Raw genomic sequence first — 27,213 nt, forward strand, 5'->3', positions numbered from 1 at the left:
GGTGAGAAGATGTAAGTCAAGACACCAAAGGCCTCTGACACAACTTAGAAATTTAAAACCATCTCATAGCTGCAAGTCTTTAATGTTGTTTACCATGTAGTTATCACAGCAGTAAATAGGCAGTAATCAATATTTATTGAACACCTACTCCCAGTAAGTACTACTCCAGATAGTCTCTCATACATTTCACCTGTAAAAACATTTCACTGATAAGGTCATCAGGGAAGAGTTGTGATCAGGTGACATCTGAGCCATTACTAGAAGTCAGGGAGGAAAGAAGCCCTGTGGACATCTGAGAGGCAGTGTTCTGTGCAGCAGCTTCAAAGCACTGAAGCTTGGTATGCTTGGAGAGGGCTAGTTAAGCTTTCAAGTGTAGCTTGGACATAACCATCAAGAACAGTTTAGTCTTACAAGCCATGATAAGGGTTCTGAACTTTAATCTCAGTTAAACCGTAAAGGTTTATTAAAAGGTTCTATGCAGGAGTGGCATATTCTGGCACATGTTCTAAAAGGATCACTCTAGCTGCTGACAGGAACTAGGCTGTAGAGAAAAAAATAAGCTCTGTTTGAAGAACACCGCAAATGTCCAGACACGAGTTCGGGTTACCTTCCAACACCTCTTACATGTAAGTTGTTTTATACTGCCATTTACCTTCTCATGGGAACCCCTAACTCCTTGAGAGAGACCTCATATTTGTAAGTAAAGGATTATGTATATGACCTGTACCTAAACCCATTTTGTAGGTGCTCAATAAACAATTGTATAAATGGCTAACAGTAGTAGTAAATCGACAATATTTAGTGTCAGTATGGCATTGTTGAAAAGCTGTATCACTTACTATCTCTTTAGAAAATTTAAGCTCAATAAACCTTAATTTCCATAATCCTAAATGGTGCTAACACTGGCCTAACAGGATGGGTATTACATGAAAATGCCTAACTAGGTCCTTTTTTCTCACCACCACTTAAGCTAGGAGGTGCCTGACTTGCCTCAATACAAACCCTCACTCCCAGTGCAAAACATGAATGCTGCCCTTTCTGCATAACACCTTGTACAATCTTAAAAGTTGACCGTAATTGCACGGATTCTAACATATAAATTAATCAAATTCATCCCTTCCTGGTATCCAAAGCATGCTCTCAAACATTGTCCATTTTCGTTACAGTAATGTTTTCCTTCCACATCATTCTTTCAAGTGTTATCTAAACCCAACTCATTGCCGTCTTATCTTGGTTTTCACAGCATTACATCTTAGTAATCATAGATTCAGCCCTAAATGTGAGGTGAATGTTTAGGATAATTTTTGACGGCTGGTCCTCGAGCTGTGGGATTTACCTTCCAAGCAGCAAACAGCACTATCAAAACAATGCTGGCAACATTTTTGTGATGTTGCAAGGATCACGGATGCTGCAGCTACAGGCTTAATTATAATGTCAGAAGCACCACCCCAAAGCGTTTCTTCAGCCCACCTTCAATGTTTAAACAGGTACCAATCAAGCAGGCAACTTGGAAACGTTGAAAGGTACTGTCTCTGGCGCATCTCATTTAGATCAAGTTGGGGGGAAGAGGGAAGCCAAAGATTTTTAAATCTGCTTCCAACATTCTCCGCTTGGCCGCATTCTCAAATCTAGGCCTAGCGCCATCGGAGTGGAAGTCGCCTCCCTCGTGGACACCGACAGGGTTAAGGGTATCCGGCAGCTGCAACTCCGGGGGAGAGGCTCAGAGGCCAGAAATACACGAAGCATAGGCCTGAGGACGACATTCTCGACCAGATTGGCGCCTGCCGCCGCCACTCCCTTTTCACCAAGTACAGTTGAAGCGCCGCCTTGGCACCGCTAGAGCCACCTAGGCTGCGCGAGTCCCGAGCCTCGGAGCGAACAGAGCATGCGCGCGAGGTAATGCGCGCCAGCGGACGGCGGCCCCAGGCCGGCGAGGGAACGGGCTACGCGCCTGCGCACGCGCGCAGGGACACATAGGCGGAAGTGGTGCGCGGTCGCTGGTGATGGGAGCAGCTTCCCGGGAGGCGGCAGCTGCGGTGCAAAGTGCAGGAGTGAGAGAGGAGGAAGAGGAGGTGATGGCGACGGACCTGGGGAGGGGGAGACGCTCCGTCTGGCTGAGGCGCCACCCGGGCTAGGGTCACCCTTCCAGGTGACATATCGGCTCTGGGGTGGGCATGCATCCCGGGCCCTTCCAGTGTTTGGGACTCCCCAGACTCCCTCTCCCCCAGAAAACCCTGACACCGCGCGTCTGCCTTATCCAGAACAAGTATTCGAGGAGCAGATGAGGTTGGGATAGGAGGAACGGGTGACTTCCTTTTTTTAAAGAACAGAAACTGTCTGATACAGTTTCCAGGGAGGAACATATGCTCCTTCTCGCCTACCTCGGGCTGGCGACAACTCCCAGCGGACGGCGGCCCCAGGGGCTTCTGGAGAACTGTCAGTCCCTTGGTTTGTCCAAGACTGCATTTGCAGTTAAGAACTCCTTCCGGGTTCCGAGTTCTATAGTAGAGACCTTCCAAGATACTTTAATTTCCATTTAACTTGCAGTGGAAAGTGATTGAGTTTTTTGTTGTTTTTTTGTTTGTTTTTACAGATTATTAAGTTTATGACTTAAACTTTAAAAGTTCTGCAAATGCCTTCACCAGTCTTTGCAGCTGAATTTTCTTCATCATCTTTTTTTTTTTTAAGCGAATATTTAAAGTAGAAGATGGAATGATTTGATGTGCTAAAAGAATGTTAATGTTTGGGGGATATCCATTTCTTGTACAGTAGGATATCCGGCGTCCAGAATTTCTTTCTCATTAAATGTTTTTCGAAGTGACCTCGTTTAGAACGTGGAAGAGAGATATACAGGCAGGACAGCATTTGAAAATAATCTAACTAGTGTTATTTGTACTTAATTACTTAGTACATAAATTGTAATTTTAGCTTTCTCCCTTGGGAGAAAAAAGTTGCCTTCAAAAATTAGCACACAGTTTCTCCAACTTTGTGTAATGTGTGTACAAGAAATGAGACAATTTGGTTTCTCTGTTTTGTGATCATATCCAATGATTAATTCCATAGTACAGCTAGTGAAGGTGTAATGACATGAAAGATTCTTTTATTTGTAGTAGTGCTGTGGCCAACTGTAGATTGGGTCGCCCTTTTTCCAGGTTACTCAAACCCTAATGATATATTTTGCACTTTATGGTAAGGAATTTTGTCCTTAAGTTGGAAAAGACTAGATTAAGAAATAAACTGAAATAATTTTGACTTCAGTAGGTCATTGTAAGTCAACATTATCACTATAATTTTTAAATGTTCACTGTGTACTGCTAATGCTACCTTTTTATTCCATTTTAGCAATTGTTTTGTACCTGCAAGGAATTAAAGTTAAATATCTGTGTTGATGTTAGAAAGAAATCTCAGGCAGTGATTCACACATGTGACTTTCTTTTTTAGTATTTTAGTTTCGAGGGTTATTGTGAATTTCTAAAGCAAAACAAAATATTGATCATTTAATTCAAAAACTAATTTTAATCTCATGCTTCATTTTTTTCTCCCTTCCACCCCAGGGCTTTGGCCCAGTTCTTTTGATGGTAATTAATATCAGTCATGTTTGAAATGAAAGGGGTGTAGCAAACATTAGGGATCAGTTACTAGGTATCAGCGGCCTTCATCTGTCACACTTTCTAACCAGTGATGTTCTTATTAATAAAAGAGCATTCCAAATGCAAGGCTTTAAAGGGCAGGTTTTAGGATGGTGCCTGTGGCTCAAAGAAGTAGGGCGCTAGCCCCATGTACTGGAGATGGCAGGTTCAAACCCCACCCTGGCCAAATCCTGCAAAAAAAAAAAAAAAACTGTAAAGGGCCGGTTTCATAGTCAGTAAAGGAAATGGATTTATTTTCTTCATTTCCACTGCTTTGTAGGAAATTTCTGTAAAGAGGTCAGAGTTTTAACTCCGTATATGACCTGTTATTTACAGCTCATAAAGTTGCCAAGAGATGTGTTAGGAATAGCAAAGTGTTGGAAAGAAACAAAATAATATATATTAAATAGTGTTTACTAAAGTGGAGTAAAGTTCTTCATTTAATCCCTTAACATTTTTGTTATGTGCTAGAACATATGATGATGACATCATTTCTTGCCTTAAAGAATTCAAATGCTTGTAAGAGAAGCAGACATGAAAACAAAGCAGTTATACCATTATGAGTTAGGTATTTTAAAAAATATGTATAATATGCTCTGAGAGTCCAGGACATCTGCTAGTTTTTACTAGTTTTTAACTTACAGACCCTTAATCAAGGGTGAAGCTTGGTCAGAATTCATGTTAAGTCATGTGAAAGAAAGATCACAAAGGGAAGACTAGAGTCTAAAGAGGCTAATCTAATAATCTAGGTAAGAGAAAACGGGTATTTGAGGGTCAGAAACAGATTTTAGGTATATTTATGGATGTAGAGTTAACAGGAATCTTGAAAAAAATATAGACTATTTGGAAAGGGAAAGAATCTTAAGATAACTCCCAGGTTTTTAGTTTGTGTTTCATTCTAGGCAGGTACCATTAAGTGAGATTGGGAATATAGGAAGAAAGAATAGAATTGTTCTGAGGGGAAAATAATGAGCTCAGGTTTGAACATTTTTAATATGAGGTGCCAGTGGAGCTTATGGGATATCAAAGAAGCACTTGGATATAGAAATCTAGAACTCAGAGAAGTATGGGTCAGAAATCCAGTTCTGTATTTCCAACTGCACCCCATAGGGGTGAAGCAGCTTCAGTGTACCATACTACCCTAGCAATATTTCTAAAAAGTTGAATGATGGTAGCTAACATGGACTGTCATACTATATACCAGGTACTTTCAGCTTCAGTGTACCATACTACCCTAGCAATGTTTCTAAAAAGTTGAATGATGGTAGCTAACATGGACTGTCATACTATATACCAGGTATTTTCACATTTATTCCATACAGTCTATGATAGGCACATTTTATTCCCCCTCTGTAGATAACAAAAACTTAAATTCAGAAAGGTTGTTTGCCCAAGATTCCTCAGCTGATAAGTAACAAAGCCAGATTTTGAAATCATATCTGTCAAAATTCCGAAGTGTAGGGAAAATGGCATACTATACTACTTTTTGTGTAATATTGGCTGTCATTGTATTGAGTCATTGGCATTTTGCTAATTTACCAGCATCTCATAAGGTGACTTTGGGGAAGAACTATCTTCTGAAGAAATTTCTTTCTTTTTTTTTTTTTTTTTTTAGAGACAGAGTCTCACTTTGTTACCCTCGGTAGAGTGCCATGGTGTTATGGCTCACAGCAACCTCAAACTCCTAGGCTCAAGTGATTCTCTTTCCTCAGCCTCCCAAGTAGCTGGGACTACAGGCACTCGCCATAATGCCCGGCTATATTTTTAGAGATGAGTCTCACTTTTTCTCAGGGTGGTCTCCAACCTATGAGCTCAGACAATCCACCCACCTTGGCCTCCTAAAGTGCTAGGATTACAGGCATGAGCACTGCTCCCAGCCCAAGAAATTTCTTGATACCAAAAACAGAAAAGAGTTTTTCTAAAAATTTTATTTATTCTGTGTGTGTACTTAAGTATGTAATCATTATTTGTACTTTTATACTGATCTCTATTCTCTATATGATTTTAAGTTTTGTCCATATTTTTCCAGTACCTTGGTCAATTTTTTAAAAAATCAGATCCACGCAAAGGGTGAGTGATTGCAAGCTAAAGTTTGAGGGCATTCAGGGGAGGGAGCAGTTTTGTTTGGTTTGTCTGAGTATTAGGTACAGAGTAAATGCCAGATACCAAAGATACAGAGACAAATAAGATTTGGGTTTTGCCTTTCAAGTTAACATTTCTCTCAACTGTGGAAATTGGAGAGAATATAACAAAGAAGGCAATCTTGTTTTTTTTTTTTTTTTTTTTTTTGGACCGGGCCTGGGTTTGAACCCACCACCCTTGACATATGGGGCCGGCGCCCTACTCCTTGAGCCACAGACACCACCTGGCAGTCTTAAAGCTAACTTCAAAACTTGACCCAGAGAAAGAAAATATCAGGCTGAAAGAACATCACAAAGAGAAGGCAAGGGTGTTTGTTCATGGCATATTTCGGGAATGAAACATAAGTGGTTTAAGGCTTTTTTTTTTTTTTTAAAGGAGTGAGAGGAAGTGTAGACACCCATATAGGTTTTATTCGAATGGTCCTCCATATCCATGCCTACACTTACAGAAAACAGTAAATTGCTAAGGGTTTTGTCATACGTTCAAGGACAGGTTCAACAGTATGTTTAAGGGAGGTAATTTAAAGCAAAATTTATAAAAAGAGTGTCATCTCAAGGGTATCCTACAGGATGACCTAAAAAGTCTTAACAGTTGACAGTGGTTGAAACTGAATCAATCCTGTGGGAAGGAAGATTACAATAAAGCAAAGAAGAAAAGTAAAAGAAAAGAAACAGTAAAACTTCATTAATCCATACATTTTCTGTTTAGCATAGGGAAGGTGCCCTATAAAACAATGCCTTACAAGTTGTATTCAGAGCCTTGGCTCCCTTGTTTGAGTTACTGGAGTGGGCCTGATTAATTTCTGTAAATCAGCAAACTAGAAGTGATCATGAAGAGGATACTCTAATTCTTACCATTTTAAACCATTATGTAGCAGTTTCTTTTAAAAAGATTTCCAAAAGAGAGCTGACTATCAAAATCATTCTCTCTTTTCAGCCCTCAGAGTCAATTTTTGTTCCCACTAGAACTTTTTTCCATGGATTTGTTCTTAATTGTCATAATTTGTCAGTCTTTTCTTCCACCTTTACATGAAATTCATTTTTTTAGTTTATATAAGTCCAAAGAGAAATTGATAGTCATCTGTGGGTGCCTATGTAATTATTTTTTTATAGACTGACAAAAAATGACCCGTTTTCCAGTTTTCTTTTAACCTAAAAGATGCTGTTGCTAAAACTTACTGTCCTTTCAGTAGTATCTGCTAAATCTAACTTTTTAAGTAACTTAGTTTTTTTACTTTATAAATTTTACAATATATTACTAGAATTATCTTCTATATATTACAGTTGTCTTAGTATTTAAAAGAACACCATTTAATCTTTATTCATCTATAGGATTGACCTTAATTTGGAGAATATGCATAAGCTATAGTGGACTTTAAAAATTATATATTTGCTATACATAAAAGCAGAAGACATGCTTAGTTCTTGATAAAAATATTAGTAGCTTTTGGTTTGTTGCTATGGTAATAAGTGTGGTGATATTTTGATCTTTATCAGGTACAGACAAATTGCTAGAAAAGTAGGCATATTGGTTTTGGTTGTTTGAAGCTGGAATACAGGAATTAATGCATTACTATCCAGAGAAAGTCAGACTTATTTGATAATTTTGAAGTATGGTTTGGAATGTTATTGGGAACATAGTACTCTGTGATCTCTTCTAAATGTTTTCCTTTATTCATTTTCTTCTCTAGAACTTCTCAGAGCAAGCTAAAGAAAGACTGACAAAAACAAAAGAAACCAGCACAGATAACTTTGGAAGCACTGAATGCAGCACAGTAACAATGGATCTCAAGTTCAACAACTCCAGAAGATACATTTCTATCACTGTGCCCTCTAAATCCCAGACAATGTCACCACATATCAAGTCCATTGACGACATTATCGTACTTGGCATAAATCTCAGCAAATTTAACAAGCTTACTCAATTTTTCATATGTGTTGCTGGAGTTTTTATATTTTACCTAATTTATGGATACTTACAGGTAAAAATAGTTACTTATTAGCCATTGAAGTCAATAAGGACAATGTTACTAGTAGTTTTGTCTAAGCTGTTTTCACTTGATTCATAAATATTTTGTTTAAGTGGGGAAGAAGGGAATGTAGAGACACTATCTTGAAAAATTTAAAATATGAATATAATTTTTAAGTATTTAACAAAATGTAGGTAATAATTGTAGCCATGTGTGAGTTGTTATTTTGTTGTTTATGTGTTTTTAAGACAGAATGAGTCAGGTGTTGCTTGATATTTTACAACATAATTTTCTTTTTTTTTTTTATTAAATCATAACTGTATACAATGATATGATTATGGGGCATCATACACTCACTTCATAAACCATTTGACACATTTTTATCACAGTGGTTAACTTAGCCTTTCCAGCGTTATCTCAGTTACTGTGCCAAAACATTTACATTCTACATTTACCAAGTTTCGCAAATACCCCTGTAATATGCACCACAGGTGTGATCCCACCGATTCCCCTCCCTCTACCCACCCCTCCCCTTTCCCACTTCCCCCTGTTGTTAAGTTGTAGCTGCGTTATAGCTTTCATGTGAGAATCGAGAAACTTCTCTGAAGAAGACAGGCGCACGGCCTTCAGACATATGAAAAAATGCTCATCATCTTTAATCATCAGAGAAATGCAAATCAAAACTACTTTGAGATATCATCTAACTCCAATGAGACTAGCCTATATCACAAAATCTCAAGACCAGAGATGTTGGTGTGGATGCGGAGAAAAGGGAACACTTCTGCACTGCTGGTGGGAATGCAAATTAATACATTCCTTTTGGAAAGATATATGGAGAACACTCAGAGATCTAAAAATAGATCTGACAACATAATTTTCTAATAACATTAAATGATAGTACAGTTTACTGTTGATTCTTGGAGCTCAATGTTAGAAGGTCATTTTTATAAAAATTGTCAGGATATTTTATCGTTTTCCAAGGATGTCTCTTTAATCTGACAATATTCAAGTCTTTTTTTTCTTCCACCCACTTATTATGTTCTTATTCTTATTGGTTTTCTCTTCTGACTTGACCAGATCTCATTCTCTCCTACTTGCATTTTACCTAAGGATAGTTGTATATATTTGGCCAGCAGCAAATTCTTAACCTTCAAAGACATGGGCTGTATTAGTGAGAATCCACGCTTGGGAAAACAGTGTATTTGGGGACCAGTTTTATTAGTGGCCACATAGTTAGTGAATATTTTTAACCATTACTAACTTCACCTTTTATGCAACTCCATAGCATAAGAAAACCTTTGTAATCCAAGAAAAGGAACACGATATATTTTCCTAAAATACAAATAATATATATTTTTTTTTTTTGTAGAGACAGAGTCTCACTGTACCGCCCTCGATAGAGTACCGTGGTGTCACACAGCTCACAGCAACCTCTAACTCTTGGGCTTACGCGATTCTCTTGCCTCAGCCTCCCGAGCAGCTGGGACTACAGGCACCCGCCACAATGCCCGGCTATTTTTTGTTGTTGCAGTTTGGCCGGGGCTGGGTTTGAACCCGCCACCTTTGGCATTTGGGGCCGGCGCCCTACCCACTGAGCCACAGGCGCTGCCCACAAATAATATTTTCAATATTTTTTAGTACTAGCAAGGGTGCTCTTAAAAATTTTACTCTTTTCCACTGTGTTGTAGAGATGAAATTAAAAGATAAATAGAATTGTGACTTTAGTTTTTAATTCACTTGGAGGAATACTATAAAGAATATTAATATAGGGGCGGCGCCTGTGGCTCAGCGGGTAGGGCGCCGGTCCCATATGCCGGAGGTGGCGGGTTCAAACCCAGCCCCGGCCAAATTAAAAAAAAAGAATATTAATGTAATAGTATAAAAACAAGAATTAAAATCATAGTGTTACTAATAATTGTTTCACATCAGAAGGTGATGTAAAACTTGTGATAACACAATAAAGCGCAATTAAAAATGGAGATTAGAATTTTGTGTTAAAAAAAGAATTAAAATCATAACATTACTAATAATTGTTTCATATCAGAAGGTGATATAAAACTTGTGATAACACAATGAAGCACAATTAAAAATGGAGTTTAGAATTTTGTGTTGAGAAAGCATTTTTATTTTTAGCACTATTACCAAGTAGTTTGGAAGCAGTGTTTGCCATTGCAAAGGAAAATGAATTAGAAATTTATCATATGCATTTTATGTAATACATTTTTTCTATGCATAATTTATAATTGGATATTTTAATTTAAACTGGTATGTGCATTTTTTGCATTACATATATAACTGCTAATTTTGTTTATAACTTTGCCAGTTTCTCTTTCTGAAAACTGACATTGCTACTGTTGCATATAATTGCATGGCAAATTAATTCAAAGAAAATGGTTCAAATTTAGTATTGAAGTGTTTTTCATATGTACACACACTTCATTTATTCTACTTGATTTATTCGATTAAAATTATGCCAGATAACATTATTAGAATATGTCTTAATGACTCAATAATGGCTTATTAACAATTGATGTAAATATTACTTTATAATATGTTTAGGCAAATTAATTATCCCCTCTTCAAGCAGAAAGTTTATATCATCTATAGCATAAAAATTTAAAAAATAACATTATTAAGGGTGGCACCTGTGGCTCAGTGAATGGGGCACTGAACCCATATACTGAGGATGGGGGTTTGAACCCGGCCCTGGCCAAACTGCAACAAAAAATAGCCAGGCATTGTGGCAGGCACCTGTAGTCCCAGCTACTTGGGAGGCTGAGGCAAGAAAATCACCTAAGCCCAAGAGCTGGAAGTTGCTGTGAGCTATGATGCCACAGGACTCTACCAAGGGTGACAAAGTGAGACTCTGTCTCTTTAAAAAGATAAAAAATACATAATAACATTATTAATAGGAACTAGCTATGTTCCTATAGAAAAACAGACATGAGATGATAGATTGCTAATAAAATATGTTTTTAATATAATAAATGAGTTCTTGAATCATATACCATTTTATTGTTTTGGGCAACTCTTCTAATTTGAGTCTTTAAAAAAAATGCAACAGAGGGGTGGTGTGGGCTTATAATCACTTATTTTTCTGTTGATTCTCATACCTGGGTATTTAGTGTCAGTTTTTTGGAAAAGGTTTCTAACTTTTCTAACTTAACTATTAGAAACCTTCCTTGTTATTTGATTTTTTGTTTTGGTTATGGTTGGGGCTTGTTTTTTTAAGAATTTATTGTGAGGAAATTGATCTATCTCCTTGAACTTAACAGTATTGATGTGCCTTTTGACAGGAATTAATATTTTCAGTGGAGGGTTTCAAGTCCTATGGCTGGTACCTTACCTTAGTACAATTTGCATTATACTCCATATTTGGCCTAATAGAACTTCAGCTTATTCAGGACAAAAGGAGAAGGTATGTGGTTTGTTTGTTTAACTTTTTGGTAATTAAGTTCACTAATATGGGTTGAATCTTTTTTTTTGGGGGGGGAGTACTGAATATGCATGAAATTTATGTATTGTTAACAAAGCATCTACTAATTATAAATGTTTAGCAATATAACCAACTTATTAATATTATTGAAAAAAGCAAAGCGTCTCTTTAAATGTAATGTTACAAAATAAAAAAAATTATAGCTTAGTCTTATAGAAAGGTTTATCTAAAAACATGAAAATATTCAGATATACATATGTGTTTTTGTAAATTTCACTGAAATAGGTATTGTTGCTGAAAGATTTACAGTGCATCTAACATTGGGGTGTTGAAATGGAATATCAGTACAGGTTGAACATCCATAATCTAAAAATCCAAAATCCAAAACTTTTTGAGTAGAAAATTCTGCACATAAGAATTAAACACAAACTTTGTTTTATATACAAAATTATTTAAAATATTATATGAAAATACTTTTGAATTATGTGTATGAGATTAGGGTTAGGGTGTATGTAAAACATAAATTTAATGTTTGGACCTGTGTCCCGTCCCCATGATACCTCATTATATATATGCAGATATTCTAAAATTTAAAAAAAATTCAAAACTCAGAACACTTATGGTCTCAAGCATTTTGATAGGGGATGTTCAACCTGTATCTGTTTTTATAGGGGTTCTTAAAATGTGAAGTTAATATTTTGTTTTGAAGGATGTATTCCAACTAACATTGTCCCGTGATGTCCAGTAGTTGAGGTTGCTTTCTTAAACAACAACAAAAGTGTTTAAAGTGTCTCTCAAAGTACCTGTACAATTTTAAATATTTAAATCTGTAACACAAGGGTTTCTTCAAGAGTCTAATTTTGCCTCCCAGCCTCTCTCTATTGCCAGTAAATTATTGAATTATTGTAGCAATTATAATAAAAATATTTGAATCTGGGAATATCATCATCATCTTTATTTTCATGTTCTGGAACTCTGCAAAGTATAGCCATAGGTGATAGAATAAATAGGAAGTCATTAACTATATCTGTCAAGACTAATATATAAGGAAGCCTGATGATGCATTACTTATTGCAGACTACTGGGCCTATGATTGCTGCTAAAAGACACTAATAATGTCTTTGTTAAGTTAAAAATGATACAAAGATAATGCATGTTCCATTAAATCTCAAAAAGGAGCACCTCTCAGTCGTACAGATAGTTGTGCTGGGGAGGAGGCCTCAATCCAACTCTCAAACCTAATGACCATAGCATATTTAAAAATAAAATAATTTATTTGATTTACATGTTAAGTGAAATAATTTAGGAGAAAAATTTATGAACTTAAATATAATTATGAATCAAAACTTTTTCTAAAAATTGAGTTTAAGTCTTTAAAGGTATGTTACAATTAAATCATGTCCGATCATTTATTTCTTATTTATCTCTGCATATCTATCCATTTCTGAATTTATTAAAGTGATACTACTGATCTTCAGGTCTTTCATTAGCTAACCTCTTTGCTTAGTGGCTTTTTTCCTTAAATTCTCATTTTATATGAATACCAATATACTGTAAAGAGAACAGAATTTGGAGTTAAAATTGGTTTGTATGAGATCATATTGCAGATTGCTGTTAGAGTTGGAGCTTTTTGATTCTAGGTTCCCTGAGTTTCAGGCTGGTTTTCCTTCTTTCTGTCCTATGCTGCTTTTCTAATCATTTCTTACGATTTTTCTGACTTGAATTTTTATTTTCTGGCCATTGTTTGCAGTTTATCTTTGAGGAAATTTGACTGCTGGGACTTGTATCATTACCTGGAGAAAAGTTGTTGTCCTTCTTTACTGACCCTGTCCCAGAAGGGTCAGTCAGACCCTGAGACGGCATGGACACATGTCACGTACACTGATGCATGCCGGCACACCAAGTTATTTCCACATGGTTTTTAATTTTTGACTACTGTATTTGTAGCTAAGTAGAAAAGGCCTCAAAATTGAAGTGTAAATGTAAGTAATGCATTTTAACTGAGTTTTTCCAGTAAATCGTTTTACTTGATACCTGACTATACAAAAGATGAGGAATTTTCTTGCCTTGATTTAAACGTGAACACTAAGTACAAAATGGAAATTACATCTAAGTGCGCAGCACACCTCAGATCACGTGAATAGTGTCTCCTTGTGTTTGTCACATCAATATACAAGATTATTATTTTAGACCATTAATATCTAGTCAAAGTGAGCATATGCTCCCAGTAATGGCTCAGAATTCTGAAGATGCCAGATTAATCTTCTTTAGGAAATCTAGATGGAGCCAAATTAAAGATTTAAAATCACAAGGAGAGAGATACCTCATCTTAAAGTTGATTGTTGTGACATTTTATAGAATACAGAGAAATGTTTCGTAAGATTTTTTAATAAAAGTCATGTTTAGAATTTTAAACCACATGACCTTGTTTTAGAGACATTCTGTTCAAGTTATTCTAACAGAATGGATAGATATATTTTTCCTAATGCTAGATGGAAACATTAAGAAACAGAGCAATAATTCAGAAGTTCAAAATTAAGAAATTAAGTGCCTTTTACCATTGTAGAGGACAATATTTTTTATAATAAACTCTCAAAATTTATTCAATATAGTTTTTATTTGTAGCTAGAACTGCTCTTAAAAACCTTCCATCAACATTTTTATCTTCATTAAGAATCTTTCTTAACATACTACTTTTTACATAGTTGAGAGTCCTTGTTTATGATGGATTAAATAAAGCTGTATTGTTATTTTTACTTTTTACTGCAAGTAGTATTACAACTTTCGTGATTTTTTTCCTGATTTTTCTGCAACCATTAACCAAAAATTAGAAAAGTATTTACACATCATAACCACATTATCTTACAATAGTATGAATTGGATCCCAAAATGAAGGTCTTAAAAATTGTCTTTTACAGAATACCAGGAAAAACCTACATGATAATAGCTTTTCTAACTGTGGGTACTATGGGGTTATCAAACACTTCCTTGGGCTACCTGAATTATCCTACCCAAGTCATCTTCAAGTGCTGCAAATTGATTCCTGTTATGCTAGGAGGAGTTTTTATTCAAGGTATAGTAATGATGTATTTTCATACTATTTGAAATCAATAGGTTATGTTACAACCTCTAGCATTAGGGGAAAACATTAAGATTCCATTAATATTTTTAATGAGCTCTCCAGATATTTTAAGAATTCTGATGTAAAAATAAGGTGTTATAAAAACACCAATACCTCTCTGATACACCTTAGTATCTGAAATCAATAATGTGGACTTGGAAAAAGAAAAATATATTTTGTTTTACCTTTTTCTTTTATTTTGGATTCTACTGTATTTCCAGCAACATTATATTTACATGTTGAAAGCCTAGCTGGAAAATACTAGAAGTTTATTTGTTTCAATTCTTTGATTCTTCCACTCTTCTGGACGCCATACTCTGCCTCCATTGTGCAATGGGCAGTTCTCAGAATGAAGTAAAACTTAATCTGAGCAGAATTGCATTTTTACTGGCCCTACTGATGTATGGTTTAGAGCCCCTACTAAGTTATAAGCTATGTGGAAATAAGAGTAAAAGAGAAGACCATGATCTCAGCAAGCAGTGGAACACGTTTTTGTTGTTGTTCACATTAACTGTAAAGTGGTGTAGTTAGGTTTTAGTAACCCAGTGTTTCTGTATCACTCAAGTTCTTATACAGCCTGATTTCATTTTATGCATTAGATGCCATCTCAAAATAAGCCTTTTATAATGAAAGTGTCATTTCAGGATAACTGTTCGCATAGGGGAAAGTAACTGACCTCAGTCTCTTATAAAAACCACACTTAATATCGTAAGTAATTAGGCATGTGTAATATTACCTTATAATCCCTACAAAAAGTTACATTTTTTAAATGAAAAGATTAAAATAAGTTAATTCCCACCTGCCTAGATATTATCTTATGTTACTTGCAAACTTGAACTTTTATATGGTCAGCATCAATACTCTGGTCACTTTGTAAACTGCAAGAAAATCTGTGTCCTTATATATATAAAGTAAAAAAGGCAATAATTCCCACAAAATTTTTTAAATATTAAGGTTGTGCATTATTCTTCTAGTTTTTTCCAGAACATGTATTGCATTCTTACTGTCGTAACAGATAAAGCAGAATCCCGTTTCTAATTTATAAGGACCTGTTGGTGCCCATTGGTAATTTAATTTTCAGAAGCCCTTTTGTGACTGTCTCTGACCTTGATCTAAGTCTTTATGTATTTTTGGCATTGAATATAAAAAGCAGATCCTTTCTGTACTTGGTTAAATGCATAGAGATCTAACGCTCTGCTGGGTGGGTATTTGCATAATGAGGTGGACTTATATTTGTTTTACACAGGAAAGCGTTACAATATTGTAGATGTGTCTGCTGCAATATGCATGAGCCTTGGCCTTATATGGTTTACCCTAGCTGACAGTACAGTTGCACCAAATTTCAACCTGACAGGTAAGCAATTTATTTATATTTCTAAATTTTATATTTTAAGACATTCCAAATTTGATAAATATTTTCAATGATAGCGTGACATCTATGATTCTTGTATCTAACTTTCCATATAAGTAAAAATATCACAACTTATGAGACGTAACAATTTTTTTTTTTTTTTAGTATTCTTGCATTTTGACATGGTAGGAGGCTGTTGGGCACGGCAGAATTTTTGATAAGCTGATTGGGAATGTATACACAAATTATAGAGGAATTATAGTAGAATTGGTTTTAGTTAATTGGTCTTTTTCATTAAAAAAAAACTTTGAAGCTTGTACATTTACTTGTTATTGTTTTAGCTAAATATAATGTTATTTAATATTCTACTGGGTAATATAAATATGGACATTACCTTAAAGTACTTAAAGTTTCCTTCACAAATAAGCTTTCTTCATAGTGTGTTATGTGAAATTTTGTAAATTTAGGTTTTTTTTTTTTTTTAAATTGTTATTACAATTTCAGGATGCAAGAAAGAATAAGAATAAGCAATATTAGAATCCTACTTTATCTTAAAGACCTTTCAGAGAAATTGTTTTGGGCTACTTCTAGTGTTTACCATGTATATAGTATTGTCAGTTTTGCTAATAAGACTAATATAGAGTCATCTTGTAACCTGACAAAAATAGGGTTTAGAGTGCACATTTAGCAAAAATAATAAGAGTAGCAAGCACCAGGTATAATTATTTGTGAGGAAAAAAAACTATGAAATAATGAAAAAATATTCACATCAGCTTCATTATTCTTTCTGCAAATCAAAACTTCTGACCACTTCTTAATCTTTCTTAATACTGATGAACCAGACTGAAATAATGGATTTGACTGTAACTGTTCTGCCTCTGAGAGCAGCCCCTTAACAACCACAAGATTCTGGTAGAAACTATTAACTCTGGTCTTTCAGCTTGAGTGCCAGGACTGACTGCTTACTTTCCGAAAAAGCTAAAGTTGCAGATGTTTCTAACAAGGTCTAGAGTTTTCATTGTATTTGAAAACTAAAATAATTGACTCTTCAGCCTATGAAAAGGCAATTTTAAAGAAGACACAATTTGTAGTGAGACATAGCTTCAAATTCTATTTAAATTACTGAAAAATATAACTATGGGTAAATTGCTACACCCCTCTGGGCTTTACCCATAAAACAGAGATAACAATAACTTGTCTCTGGGCGGCTCCTGTGGCTCAAAGGAGTAGGGCGCCAGCCTCATGCTGGAAGTGGCAGGTTCAAACCCAGCCCTGGCCAAAAACTGCAAAAACAAAACAAAACAAACAAACAACAAAAAAAAAACAATATCTTGCCTCACTCAAAGATAGTGGGAGGATAGGACAAGATGATGAAATAATGGATGCAAATCTATATACATGATGGCAATGGGAGTGGTGAAAGTGGCAGTCTGGAAAGAGATGGGGTACCAGTGGTCCTCTTAACATCTCACAATAACTTAAGTGCTAACCTTGTTGAGTTCCATGGACCTATTATTGGAGAGAATTAGAACCCAACCATACTTCTTTATTACGAATAATTGATGGGCACTCATCCCTACCTGAATCTATTAGAATATATTAATAATTACGGGAGGTGAGACTATTAAAAATTGTTAAGATAGACTTAAATAAAACTTTAAATGTATAAAGTATGTATATCAGAAAATTGTTAAGGTAGACTTAAATAAAACTTTAAATGTATAAAGTATGTATATCAGAATTTACTTATTCAAATAGATATCTCAAAACATTACCTTTATGATTCAATTTTGGTGTGTTCATATTGTTGGCCTTGTTCAGAACATTCTTGGAATATCTTTGAATAGCCTTTTAAGAATTAGGGCATTCTTTTTAGAATCTTCCAAAATAGCGTGTCTTTTTAATAGTATAGATTCACTATTTCAATCAAATAAAAGAAGCATTCAGAATTAAGTTTGGTCAATAAAAATGTATGGTTAGGCAGTAATATTAAAGTTAGATGGTAAAGAATCAAATTGAAAAATAAGTACAAAACATGAATCCTCATTGACTAAGGTGAATACGCATGTGTACACATTCTTTTCTGCTACATATGATTACTTACACATTAAGAAAGGAAAGAAAAAAATTCTATAAACCCCATCAGACTCACATATGTAACTAGGACTGCTGTTTATTGTTTCTGTAAAGCACATGACCACTGACCACGCATCCTAAACACTTTTGAGTTTCTAGCCTGCCTCTCAAGTACACCTGCTCACTGTGTGCTTCTCAGGGACGAGTTGTGTTCATGCCCAGATTTGTTTATGCCAGTTGTACCTGTTATTATAACTATATAATAACAAATTAATTCCTTAAGCTGTTCAAAAATGGATGTGAAAGGAGAATTTTTTTCTATGAAAACTAAGTTAATTGAAACAATTTGATTGACAAGTCCATCACTACTGAATTAGGTATGGGTATGAAACCCCTACAAAATTGGGGAAACTCAGAAATACATGAAATGATTCTGAACCTCCAATTTTTTCAGAAGTTTCTAAGCTTTGGATGTACTTGAAAACAACTTGGAAATGATGGAGAATGTACATTATGAAAGTGGTTTATACAAAGAGAAAGTGGCAGATTTCTAGTCAGGATTTATGTTCAAAGAAAAGACTTGGGCAGCTGCATATATGTTTATGTCCTTTACATTAGACATTTTGGTAAAAATAAGGGCTTTTTATGATTTTCCTCTTCATGTCTTTTTTAAATTAACTGACGAACCACCAATCCTAGTAGGTGTTCTAAGAGTTTCTTCTATACTTCTTGACACAGTACTTCTTTCATACATATAGTCTAATGTAAAAGTGGAGCTCTTGTGCTACATGCTATTGAAATACAATAATGGTGACACCATTACCTCAGTTTATTAGTGTTACTTGTGTTCATTTTAATATCATCACCTATGTACTAGTTACAACTGGATGTTGCTAAAAAGTATTATTACTGAGCAAATGTGATTGAAGATCTGCTTTTGTTTTTTAGCCCAATTAAATTTCTGGTAAGACTTGATTCCAGTTCATATGTTAAAATAAGGAGATTTTTTTTATACCTTCTTGAAGGTGTGATGCTTATTTCCCTGGCACTATGTGCAGATGCTGTCATTGGAAATGTTCAAGAGAAAGCAATGAAACTGCATAATGCTTCTAATTCTGAAATGGTAAATAACTCGAGTGCTTTTTCTTTGCCTCAGATAGACTAAAAATCGTGATATACCTAATTTTAGGAAATAGTTATAGTATCAAAGATGTACACTGCATTCTTAAACTAGTTTATCATCATTTTTATAAAATTAATACATTCAGACATCCAAGGAAGGTTAAAAGTAAACCCAGCACTACCACTGCTCAGCAGCTTATTGAATGGTGATAAATTTTTACTCGTTTGTTTATAGTATTTTGCATATTAAAACAAATCCTTTGCAACCTCATTTTTCTCCCTTCTTTGTATTGGTATTATTTTCCATGTGGAAGATTGTAATTTTCTTATTGTCCAATTTATTTTTTCCTTCGTGGTTTCCAGCTGTGTAGCATGGTTGAAAAGGGCTTTCCCAACTCAGAGATTTAAAAAGTTTTCTCCTCGTGGCCTACTGGATTTATGATTTCCCAATCATTAGAGCTAAAGTTTTCTTCATATAAATCCAGCACAATTCTTATTAGTGTTACATGTCTCATGTTTTTGCTATTACTATAAATGTCTTTTCTTTAAATTTGTCTTCTAACTGGTTTTTATTTTTATATAGGGAGATTCTGTATGTGTTTACATTAATTTTATAACCAACCACCTTGCTGGACAGATAGAGCATATTACATTCAGTGTATATAGGACTGTTCTTCCCTGTTACTTTCTCAGCACAGAGTGGGGCAACGTAAGTGGCCCGTAGTAACCCAAGAAATTTAATCTTGGTCAAGAATTTTCTTGATCATTATCACTACTCATTCTAGATAAGGTAAGGATGGCCTTGGAGATTTAAGGAAGAGTAGGTGGTTAGAAAGTTAATATGCAGTGGTTTCGATGGTAGCCTCTGCAATAAGATAGCCTTAATTCATATCCTGGCTTTACTAGCTCTTATTCAGGGTGGAAATTAATTAATATCTCTGAGCTTTAGTTTCTTCGTCTGGAAATTGGATTATGATGATTAAAATAGGTTAGTTGAGAGAAGCAAATGGAATATCTGTGTAGATCATTAACACAAAACCTGACACATAGCAGGTATTTATTTTTTCTGCTGCTGATTCTGTTTGTGAGGAGTATCATAAACGGGGATAAAAAGGTTGGTTGGAAAATAGGGAGATTAAGCAGTCATTATGCCATTTACTGCTTACTTTCATTATATTTTAATGTCTTCTGCTAACTTAGTGTTTGGGTTTTTCCATGTTTTATAAGTAGTTTTAAAGCTTTTTGTTTTGTTTTGTTCACATATATTTTTTAGAACTCTAACCTTAAAATCTGGTTTGAATTCAATAATTAAGCCAGGCAAGAAATGAACAAGTATGTTAGCATGTATGAAAGGATCAGTATGGCTGTGTTATTTTGTACATAAAAGAATGTGTAAACTTTGAAGCCATTGGACTCAAACGTTTATCTGGAAAGTTAGGCCATGTTAAAATAATGTTATTTTTTGTTATATTTGTTCTATAAACTTAATTGAATAGATTAATTGAGCCATGTTGAACTTCCTTCCACTTTTGGTTTGATGGTACTTTTTTCCACTTTATTTTTATCTGCTCCAGGTTTTATATTCATATTCAATCGGTTTTGTATACATTTTGTTGGGATTGACATGCACTAGTGGATTAGGCCCTGCAGTAACATTTTGTTCAAAGGTAAACACTGATCACACTGTTCTGAAATAAACATCTTCCATTGGTGTCCTCTATATTTTTAATTCCTCTACTTCAAAAAGGGATATGTGGCTATAATTTGATAACTCCTTTAATATAATAAATGCAAATTGGAAATTATTACAGAAATGAAATGATTGGTATTAAAATTTATTTTATCCTTGCTGTACCCTGTAAGTTAATTTTTAAGTCGTTCATAATGTATGAGTGGAGCTTTTTTAATTCATCATTATTTTTCCATTAAATCAAAACTAAATAAGAATCCTGCTTACTGCATTGCCAAATGGCTTGTTACTGCCCCCAAAATTGATTAAATATGTAGTTTTATTTTATTTGTAATACCTTAGGGTTTGTTTTGCATTTGTCTAACAGTTTTTTTAATTTGTTGCAGAATCCAATTCGGACGTATGGTTATGCTTTCCTTTTTTCCCTCACTGGCTATTTTGGAATCTCTTTTGTGCTGGCATTGATTAAGATTTTTGGTGCACTTCTTGCTGTAACAGGTAGGAGCAGTTTACGTGGTTAGATTATGAAATAAGCATTTGCATTTTTTCTGATGGCATATTCTCATTTAAAAAAATGTCTTATTCACCACTGTATTCTTTGTCTTATGGTGTTTCTTTAAATCTCTCAAGAAAATGATGTTTAATCTTAATTTCTTATTTTGAAGGTTTAACTTTAAAATAAGTTGTATATACTTACTTAAATAGTAACCTTTAAACACATTAAAAGAACTTGCTGTAAAAGTATGATGGGATAAAGACCTTTAAAGAAAATACTGCCTTTATATAGTTTCAACCTATGCCAGAAGATTCTAGTTTTGTTATATTTAAAATATGGTAGATGCACTTTAAATAAAGCTTTGGGGGCCTTGCATTTGTATATTTTCTAGGACAACAACCAGATTGAAAGTTTCTCTTTTCACTAACAATGATTATGCATCTGCTGTATGCAGGGACTTTTGTTGGGAATATAGAGGAATGAGAGTTGTATTGGTTCTTTGGTAATTCCTTCTGTCTGCTGTGCCATCTTTATCGGCAGGATAGACGGAGTAAAAGAAGATGAAACACACACCCCTGTCTTTAGGGAAACTTCCTAAAAGTCACACACCAGCAGTGTGGTCACCTTTTACTGGCCACCTCATAGTCCTGTGACCACACCTCCCTGTAGCAGAGACAGGAGCGTATGCCCAGCTAAAACTAGGGGTCCTTTTACTGTAGAAGGGAAACAGGTGTTGGGAATTTGGCTTTGACATGTTTTCAGAAGTTTCTTCCATATTCATTCAGGCATGGAATATGAAGTGCCGGAAACTGTAGAGTGTAGGAATGTAAGTATTAATAAGGCGAGGAACTAGTGAAGCACAGCCTAGTGGGAAGACAGCAGCTGACGGTGCGGTGTGAGTGGTGGGGCTGCTTCGGAGTTCCCACATCTGCCTGTGACAGGGAGGAAGCTTTCAGACTTAACAGCAGACTTCAAGGTGTAGTACTTTGAGGGACAGGGAAAAGTTGATACAGATAAAGAGGATCATAAAAATTACTCATAGTCTTATCCAGAGATGACCACTATTAAGGTATTAGTATATCCTTTAAATTCCCTTTTGTGTGTGTGAGAGACAAGGTCTCTGTCACTCAGACTAGAGTGCAGTGTCGTCGTCATCACTCACTGCAACCTAACTCTTAGGCTCTAGCAGTCCTTTTGCCTCAGCTTCTCAGGTGGCTGGGACCACAGGTGTGCACCACTATGTCCAGCTGATTTAAAATTTTTTTTTTGTGGAGATGGTCTTTCTCTTGCTCAGGTTGGTCTTGAACTTCTGACCTCAAGCAGTCCTCCCACCTCAGCCTCCCAAAGTGCTGGGATTACAGGTGTGAGCCATCACATCTGGCCTAGATATCTTTAAAGAATAACTCCCATCTACTCATTTCTTCCTTAGGAAAGTCTTTTTTTCTGTCAAGCTAAGTCTAAGACTTACTATGGCCTGTTGTACCATGGCCTCCATTGAGTACTCACTACAGTTGTACTTTAACATTTAACTGTTTTATTTATTTAATGTGTGTTTCCCTACAGTAAACTCTATAGTAATAGGAACAGTGACTTTCTGTGTGGTTTGGTTTTCAATTTTCATTGTTTCCTCAGCACCTCACATAGGTTCTGGCATGCTGCATGTAGTCTGCTCTGTAAATATTTGTTGAATAAGTGATTGCCCAAGTGTTACTAAGGTAGTAGGCACAGTCTAAATCAAACTTTTTGCCCTTACAGTGACAACAGGAAGAAAAGCAATGACCATTGTACTTTCATTTATATTCTTTGCTAAACCATTCACATTTCAGTAAGTATTTTCTAATTAAATAAGTTTCTCAACTCTTAGATACTGTGTTTCATATTTCCTCACAGCCCCAATTTCTTTTCTACTTTTTTGTTTGTTTTTTTTTTAGTAGGTGTATTAATTTTTATATAAGTTAATGTGTAGGTTTTCTCCCTGTTATTCTTTATAAAGAATCCTTTTCATGTTGACCTCTTACCTATTAATAATGTATCTTGTAATTTTGGGAAGTACTTATGATTTATTAGTTTGGATTTATCATTTTGTATACTTTAGTTGCTCAACCAGAGCCCGGTGCAAATGTGACCCTGTTTCCAATGTGAATGAATGTGAGTAATGTGTACACTGTTGAGATGAAAAGATTTTTTTTCCCTTGTCCTAGCACACATTTAAATTATATATTTGCAATACATGCTTTTAAAAATTATCAGTTTATTTGCTGCCTGTTTCCATAAAGAAATGTTGGTCCATAGAGAAATGTTGTTAAGTCATGTCCTAAAAACTTCTTAGTTTGTGGTTTGTGTGAAAGTATTTACTGTTACTTTTACTGTCGTGTGTTTGAAATTAGTATCATTTAACCTTATGTTGGTCCATAATTGTGACGTTTAAAACCTAAAACTTAACAATATGCAAGTCCATAAATTTTTATTTATTTGTTGTCTATAAATTAGTTTTTCTTTCTGCATATGTTAAATATTCGTGACAGTAATTATGATGATTCCCCTAATTTGTCACCCATGTGTCCCTTTTTTATCCCTTTATATTCTAGTTGGGAAAACTAGTTGAATTGTTCAGTTTAATTCCCTTGGTAGATTTACATATCCGATGCTTTAAATACACTGTTAAGACTTTTGGTAGGGGTTTTCTTTGAATATGCTGTTATCTCTAAAGTTCAAATAAACTACATTAATGCAGTGGCCTCATGATGGCTCACTGCAACCTCAAACTCGCGGGCTCAGGTCATCCTCCTGTCTCAGCCTCCAAGTAGTTGAGACTACAAGCAGACACCACCACACCTGGCTAATTTTTTCTATCTTTAGTAGAGATAGGGTCTCTCTCTTGCTCTCCCTGGTCTTAAACTTCTGACCTCAAGTGATCCTCCCACCTCCCGAGCAGTAGGATTACAGGCATTAGCCAGCATACCCTGCCAAAAGACATAGAATTCTATCTAATCTGATCTAAGAATACTATTTTTATTTTTATGCTATGATAGGCCTCTAATAACAAAATTTTATTTTATTAAAGAATTATTATGGACTAATCACCAAGTTCTATGGTTAACAATAAATTACCTTTCTAATTTTAATATTCTTTTTTCCTTGTTTCTTTCTCTTAGGTACGTATGGTCTGGTTTGTTAGTTGTTCTTGGTATATTTCTCAATGTCTACAGTAAAAATATGGATAAAATACGACTGCCATCACTGTATGATCTGATAAACAAATCAGTGGAAGCAAGAAAGTCAAGGACGTTGGCACAAACTGTATAGGGAATGATTCCTCCTCTTTAAAATAGAATTTTAAGGAAACAATTATCAATTAATTAACTTTACCAAAGGATCTGGAGGCATTGCTATCCATTTCTGGATGGATTACATATAAAGTGGTTTTGTGGTGTCAGCCTTGTCTTCCGAACACTCGTTCTACTGTTTGACTTGTGAAGCAAGCGCGAGAGCTGCCTCTAGCACACCCGACAATGAAATGTCACTAGGAAGGACTGTGAGTCCCCCAGTTTGTATCACTGGAAATGGACCATATTGCAAGACTAATTAGATATCATTATGACATATCAAGGAAGTTGATATGTAATAGCAGATTGTTTTGTCTTCATTCCATTTTGGTGGTGTTATTTAAAGTGATTCTCTGTTATAAGAGTAAACTGATGAATTAAAATCTGGAGAAAGATTCATTATATAAAACTACTCTGTGACTTTTTTTTTTTTTTTAAGAATGTGTTATGGGCAGCACTGTGGCTCAGTGAGTAGGGCGCCCGCCCCATATACCGAGGATGGCGGGTTCAAACCTGGCCCCGGCCAAACTGCAACAAAAAATAGCCAGGCGTTGTGGTGGGTGCCATAGTCCCAGCTACTCGGGAGGCTGAGGCAAGAGAATCGCCTAAGCCCAAGAGCTGGAGGTTGCTGTGAGCTGTGATGCCAACACACTACTCCTGGGTTCAGGTGATCATCCTGCCTCACCCTTCTGAGTAGCGGGGCCTTAACATAAACTTTAAAACTTGGGTTTTTCTCTCATAATTTAGAAGTATTCTTTAGAGAAAACATAATTTCTTCTATGTAGTAAAAGCAGTCACCTTCCTACATCATATTTTTACGTTTGCTAAAGAAGTACAAAGAAACAATCATTTGAATTTTGTAATTGATGAAAAAGTAATAGGTACCTTAAAATTACTATAAAATAATGATAAAATTGTTGTGGTTTTTCCCATAAAAGTGAAATTTAATTTGGAAATTTGAAGATGAAGGAGGATAAATTTAAGAAGGACAAGTAGATTAGCAAACTTGGGCAATCTTTTCTCTTAGTGCATTTAGGCTGTTTAATAAAGTATCAAAAACTGGGTAGCTTATTACAATAGAAATTTATTTTTCACACTTCTAGATGCTCAGAAATCCAAGATCAAGGTGCTGGCAAATTTTGAGTCTGGTAAGGGCCTGCTTTCTGTCATACAGGTGGCACCTTTCTTTGGTGCTAATCCCATTTTTGAGGATTTTTGCCCTTATGACTTCATCACCTCCCAAAGGCCCACCACCTAATACCTTGGGGGTTAGGATTTTAGCATATGAATTTCAGGAGACAACAAACATTCAGACCATAGCAAAGTTGTTTACATAGTTTTGAATCTAAACTGAAATTGTGGGTACTTCTTTATAGCAATGATTTTTGGAATTGCTTCCACTATGTTTAAAAAAAAACTTAATTTTCATTTTCAATATAAATAATTTTTTTAAAAAGCTCAGTATCAATGCTACTGGTGATATATATCATTTACTATATATTTTGTGAGTATAATATACTTGTTGAAATATTTAATCTCATTCTTAAAATTCCTTCATTGTATTCTGATGGTGACTTTCACCTGTTATGTGCCTATATGTGTACATCATGGCCTGTGATAATAGAAGGGTCCCAACATAAGGAATTCTGACTAGTTTTTATTTGCAGTTGTTTCTTTTTTCCAAATAGTGATCTTTTTTTATTTGTTAACAGACAGGGTCCTGCTTTGTCAACCAGGCTGGAGTACAGTGGTTTGATCTTAACTACTACAACCTCAAATTCCTAGGCTTAAGCGATCCTCCTGCCTCAGCCTCCCAAGTAGCTAAAACTACTGGAGTACCCTACCATACCCAGCTAACTTTTTTCACTTTTTTACACACATGTGTTGCCTAAGCTCGTCTTAAATTCCTAGCCTCATGTGATCTCAGCTTCCCACATCACTAGAATTATAGACATAAGCTACCAGGCCCAGCCCAAGTGGTAATCATTTTTAAGTTTTCATATCTTAAGATGGAAGGGATTTTAATTTGTACTTTATTATACAACCTTAACCTATGAAGCCATTAAGAATTTTTGCTTAAAAAAACTAAATCAACTTGCCCCAATCTTTGATAAAATATAATTTTGTCATTAGATAGAGAGAAACCACCTCATTTATTTTTAATTAATAATCTGAAATAGAGAATAATTTCTGTAGTAAAGGAAGTCAACATTTGAATGTATACTTTGGACCAAGTTTTATAATATGATCTTTCATGAATGTTATTTCAACTCAACTGAAATAAGTAATAAGGGAATTAAAAATAATTACAATTGCTGATATTTAAGTGCTCGTTAGATGCCAGGCACTATAATAAGTGCTTTATATGCAATAACTTACTTAATCCTCACAACATCTCTGAGGTTATTATCCTAATTTTACAGGTGAAAAAGCTATGGCCAGAAGGATTATGTGCAGAAAATTCCAAATAGGTAGAGAATGACAGAGCTGTCTGTCAATCAGTCTGGTTCCAAACTCCAGTCCTTGCACTATGTTGCTTCTTTTAAGTAGATGTGATTATTCGGGTCCACATTTTTGCAAATACAGAGGTTGAGGACCAGATTAAGTACTTACCTAGCTCAAAATTACTACTGTGGGACAAGATTGGATTTCAAATTTGATACACTACAAAGTATACTTTTTAGCCAATGTACCCCACTAGGAATATTTAGCAGAAACCCAAACTAACATAATGAGTGCTATGATCTGAATGTTTATGTCTCCCAAAGTTGGTATGTTAAAATCCTGACCCCCCCATAGTATAGTACTAAGAGGTGGGATATTTGGGAGGTAATATGAGAGTAAGGCCTCATAAA

At 35.2% G+C, this 27,213-nt stretch overlaps 1 protein-coding gene across 3 annotated transcripts; it reads left to right on the top strand.

The window, feature by feature from the left end:
- Nucleotides 1-1,972: 1,972 nt before the first annotated feature.
- SLC35B3 (solute carrier family 35 member B3) lies at nucleotides 1,973-24,783 on the top strand. 3 transcript variants are annotated; one of them, XM_053603009.1, is made up of 10 exons: nucleotides 1,973-2,072; nucleotides 7,462-7,752; nucleotides 11,037-11,158; nucleotides 14,095-14,249; nucleotides 15,544-15,651; nucleotides 18,750-18,847; nucleotides 20,421-20,513; nucleotides 20,923-21,034; nucleotides 22,788-22,857; nucleotides 24,188-24,783. In XM_053603009.1, the coding sequence occupies exons 1-10, from the start codon at nucleotides 2,004-2,006 to the stop codon at nucleotides 24,336-24,338; spliced, it is 1,269 nt and encodes a 422-aa protein (XP_053458984.1). In that variant the 5' UTR covers nucleotides 1,973-2,003; the 3' UTR covers nucleotides 24,339-24,783. The 3 variants fall into 3 exon arrangements, with proteins under 3 accessions (XP_053458984.1, XP_053458985.1, XP_053458986.1); XM_053603011.1 differs by having other exon boundaries at nucleotides 1,978-2,149; XM_053603010.1 differs by lacking the exon at nucleotides 20,421-20,513.
- Nucleotides 24,784-27,213: the final 2,430 nt, after the last annotated feature.

The sequence above is a fragment of the Nycticebus coucang genome, chromosome 9, assembly GCF_027406575.1.
Source record: "Nycticebus coucang isolate mNycCou1 chromosome 9, mNycCou1.pri, whole genome shotgun sequence".
NCBI lineage: Eukaryota > Metazoa > Chordata > Mammalia > Primates > Lorisidae > Nycticebus > Nycticebus coucang.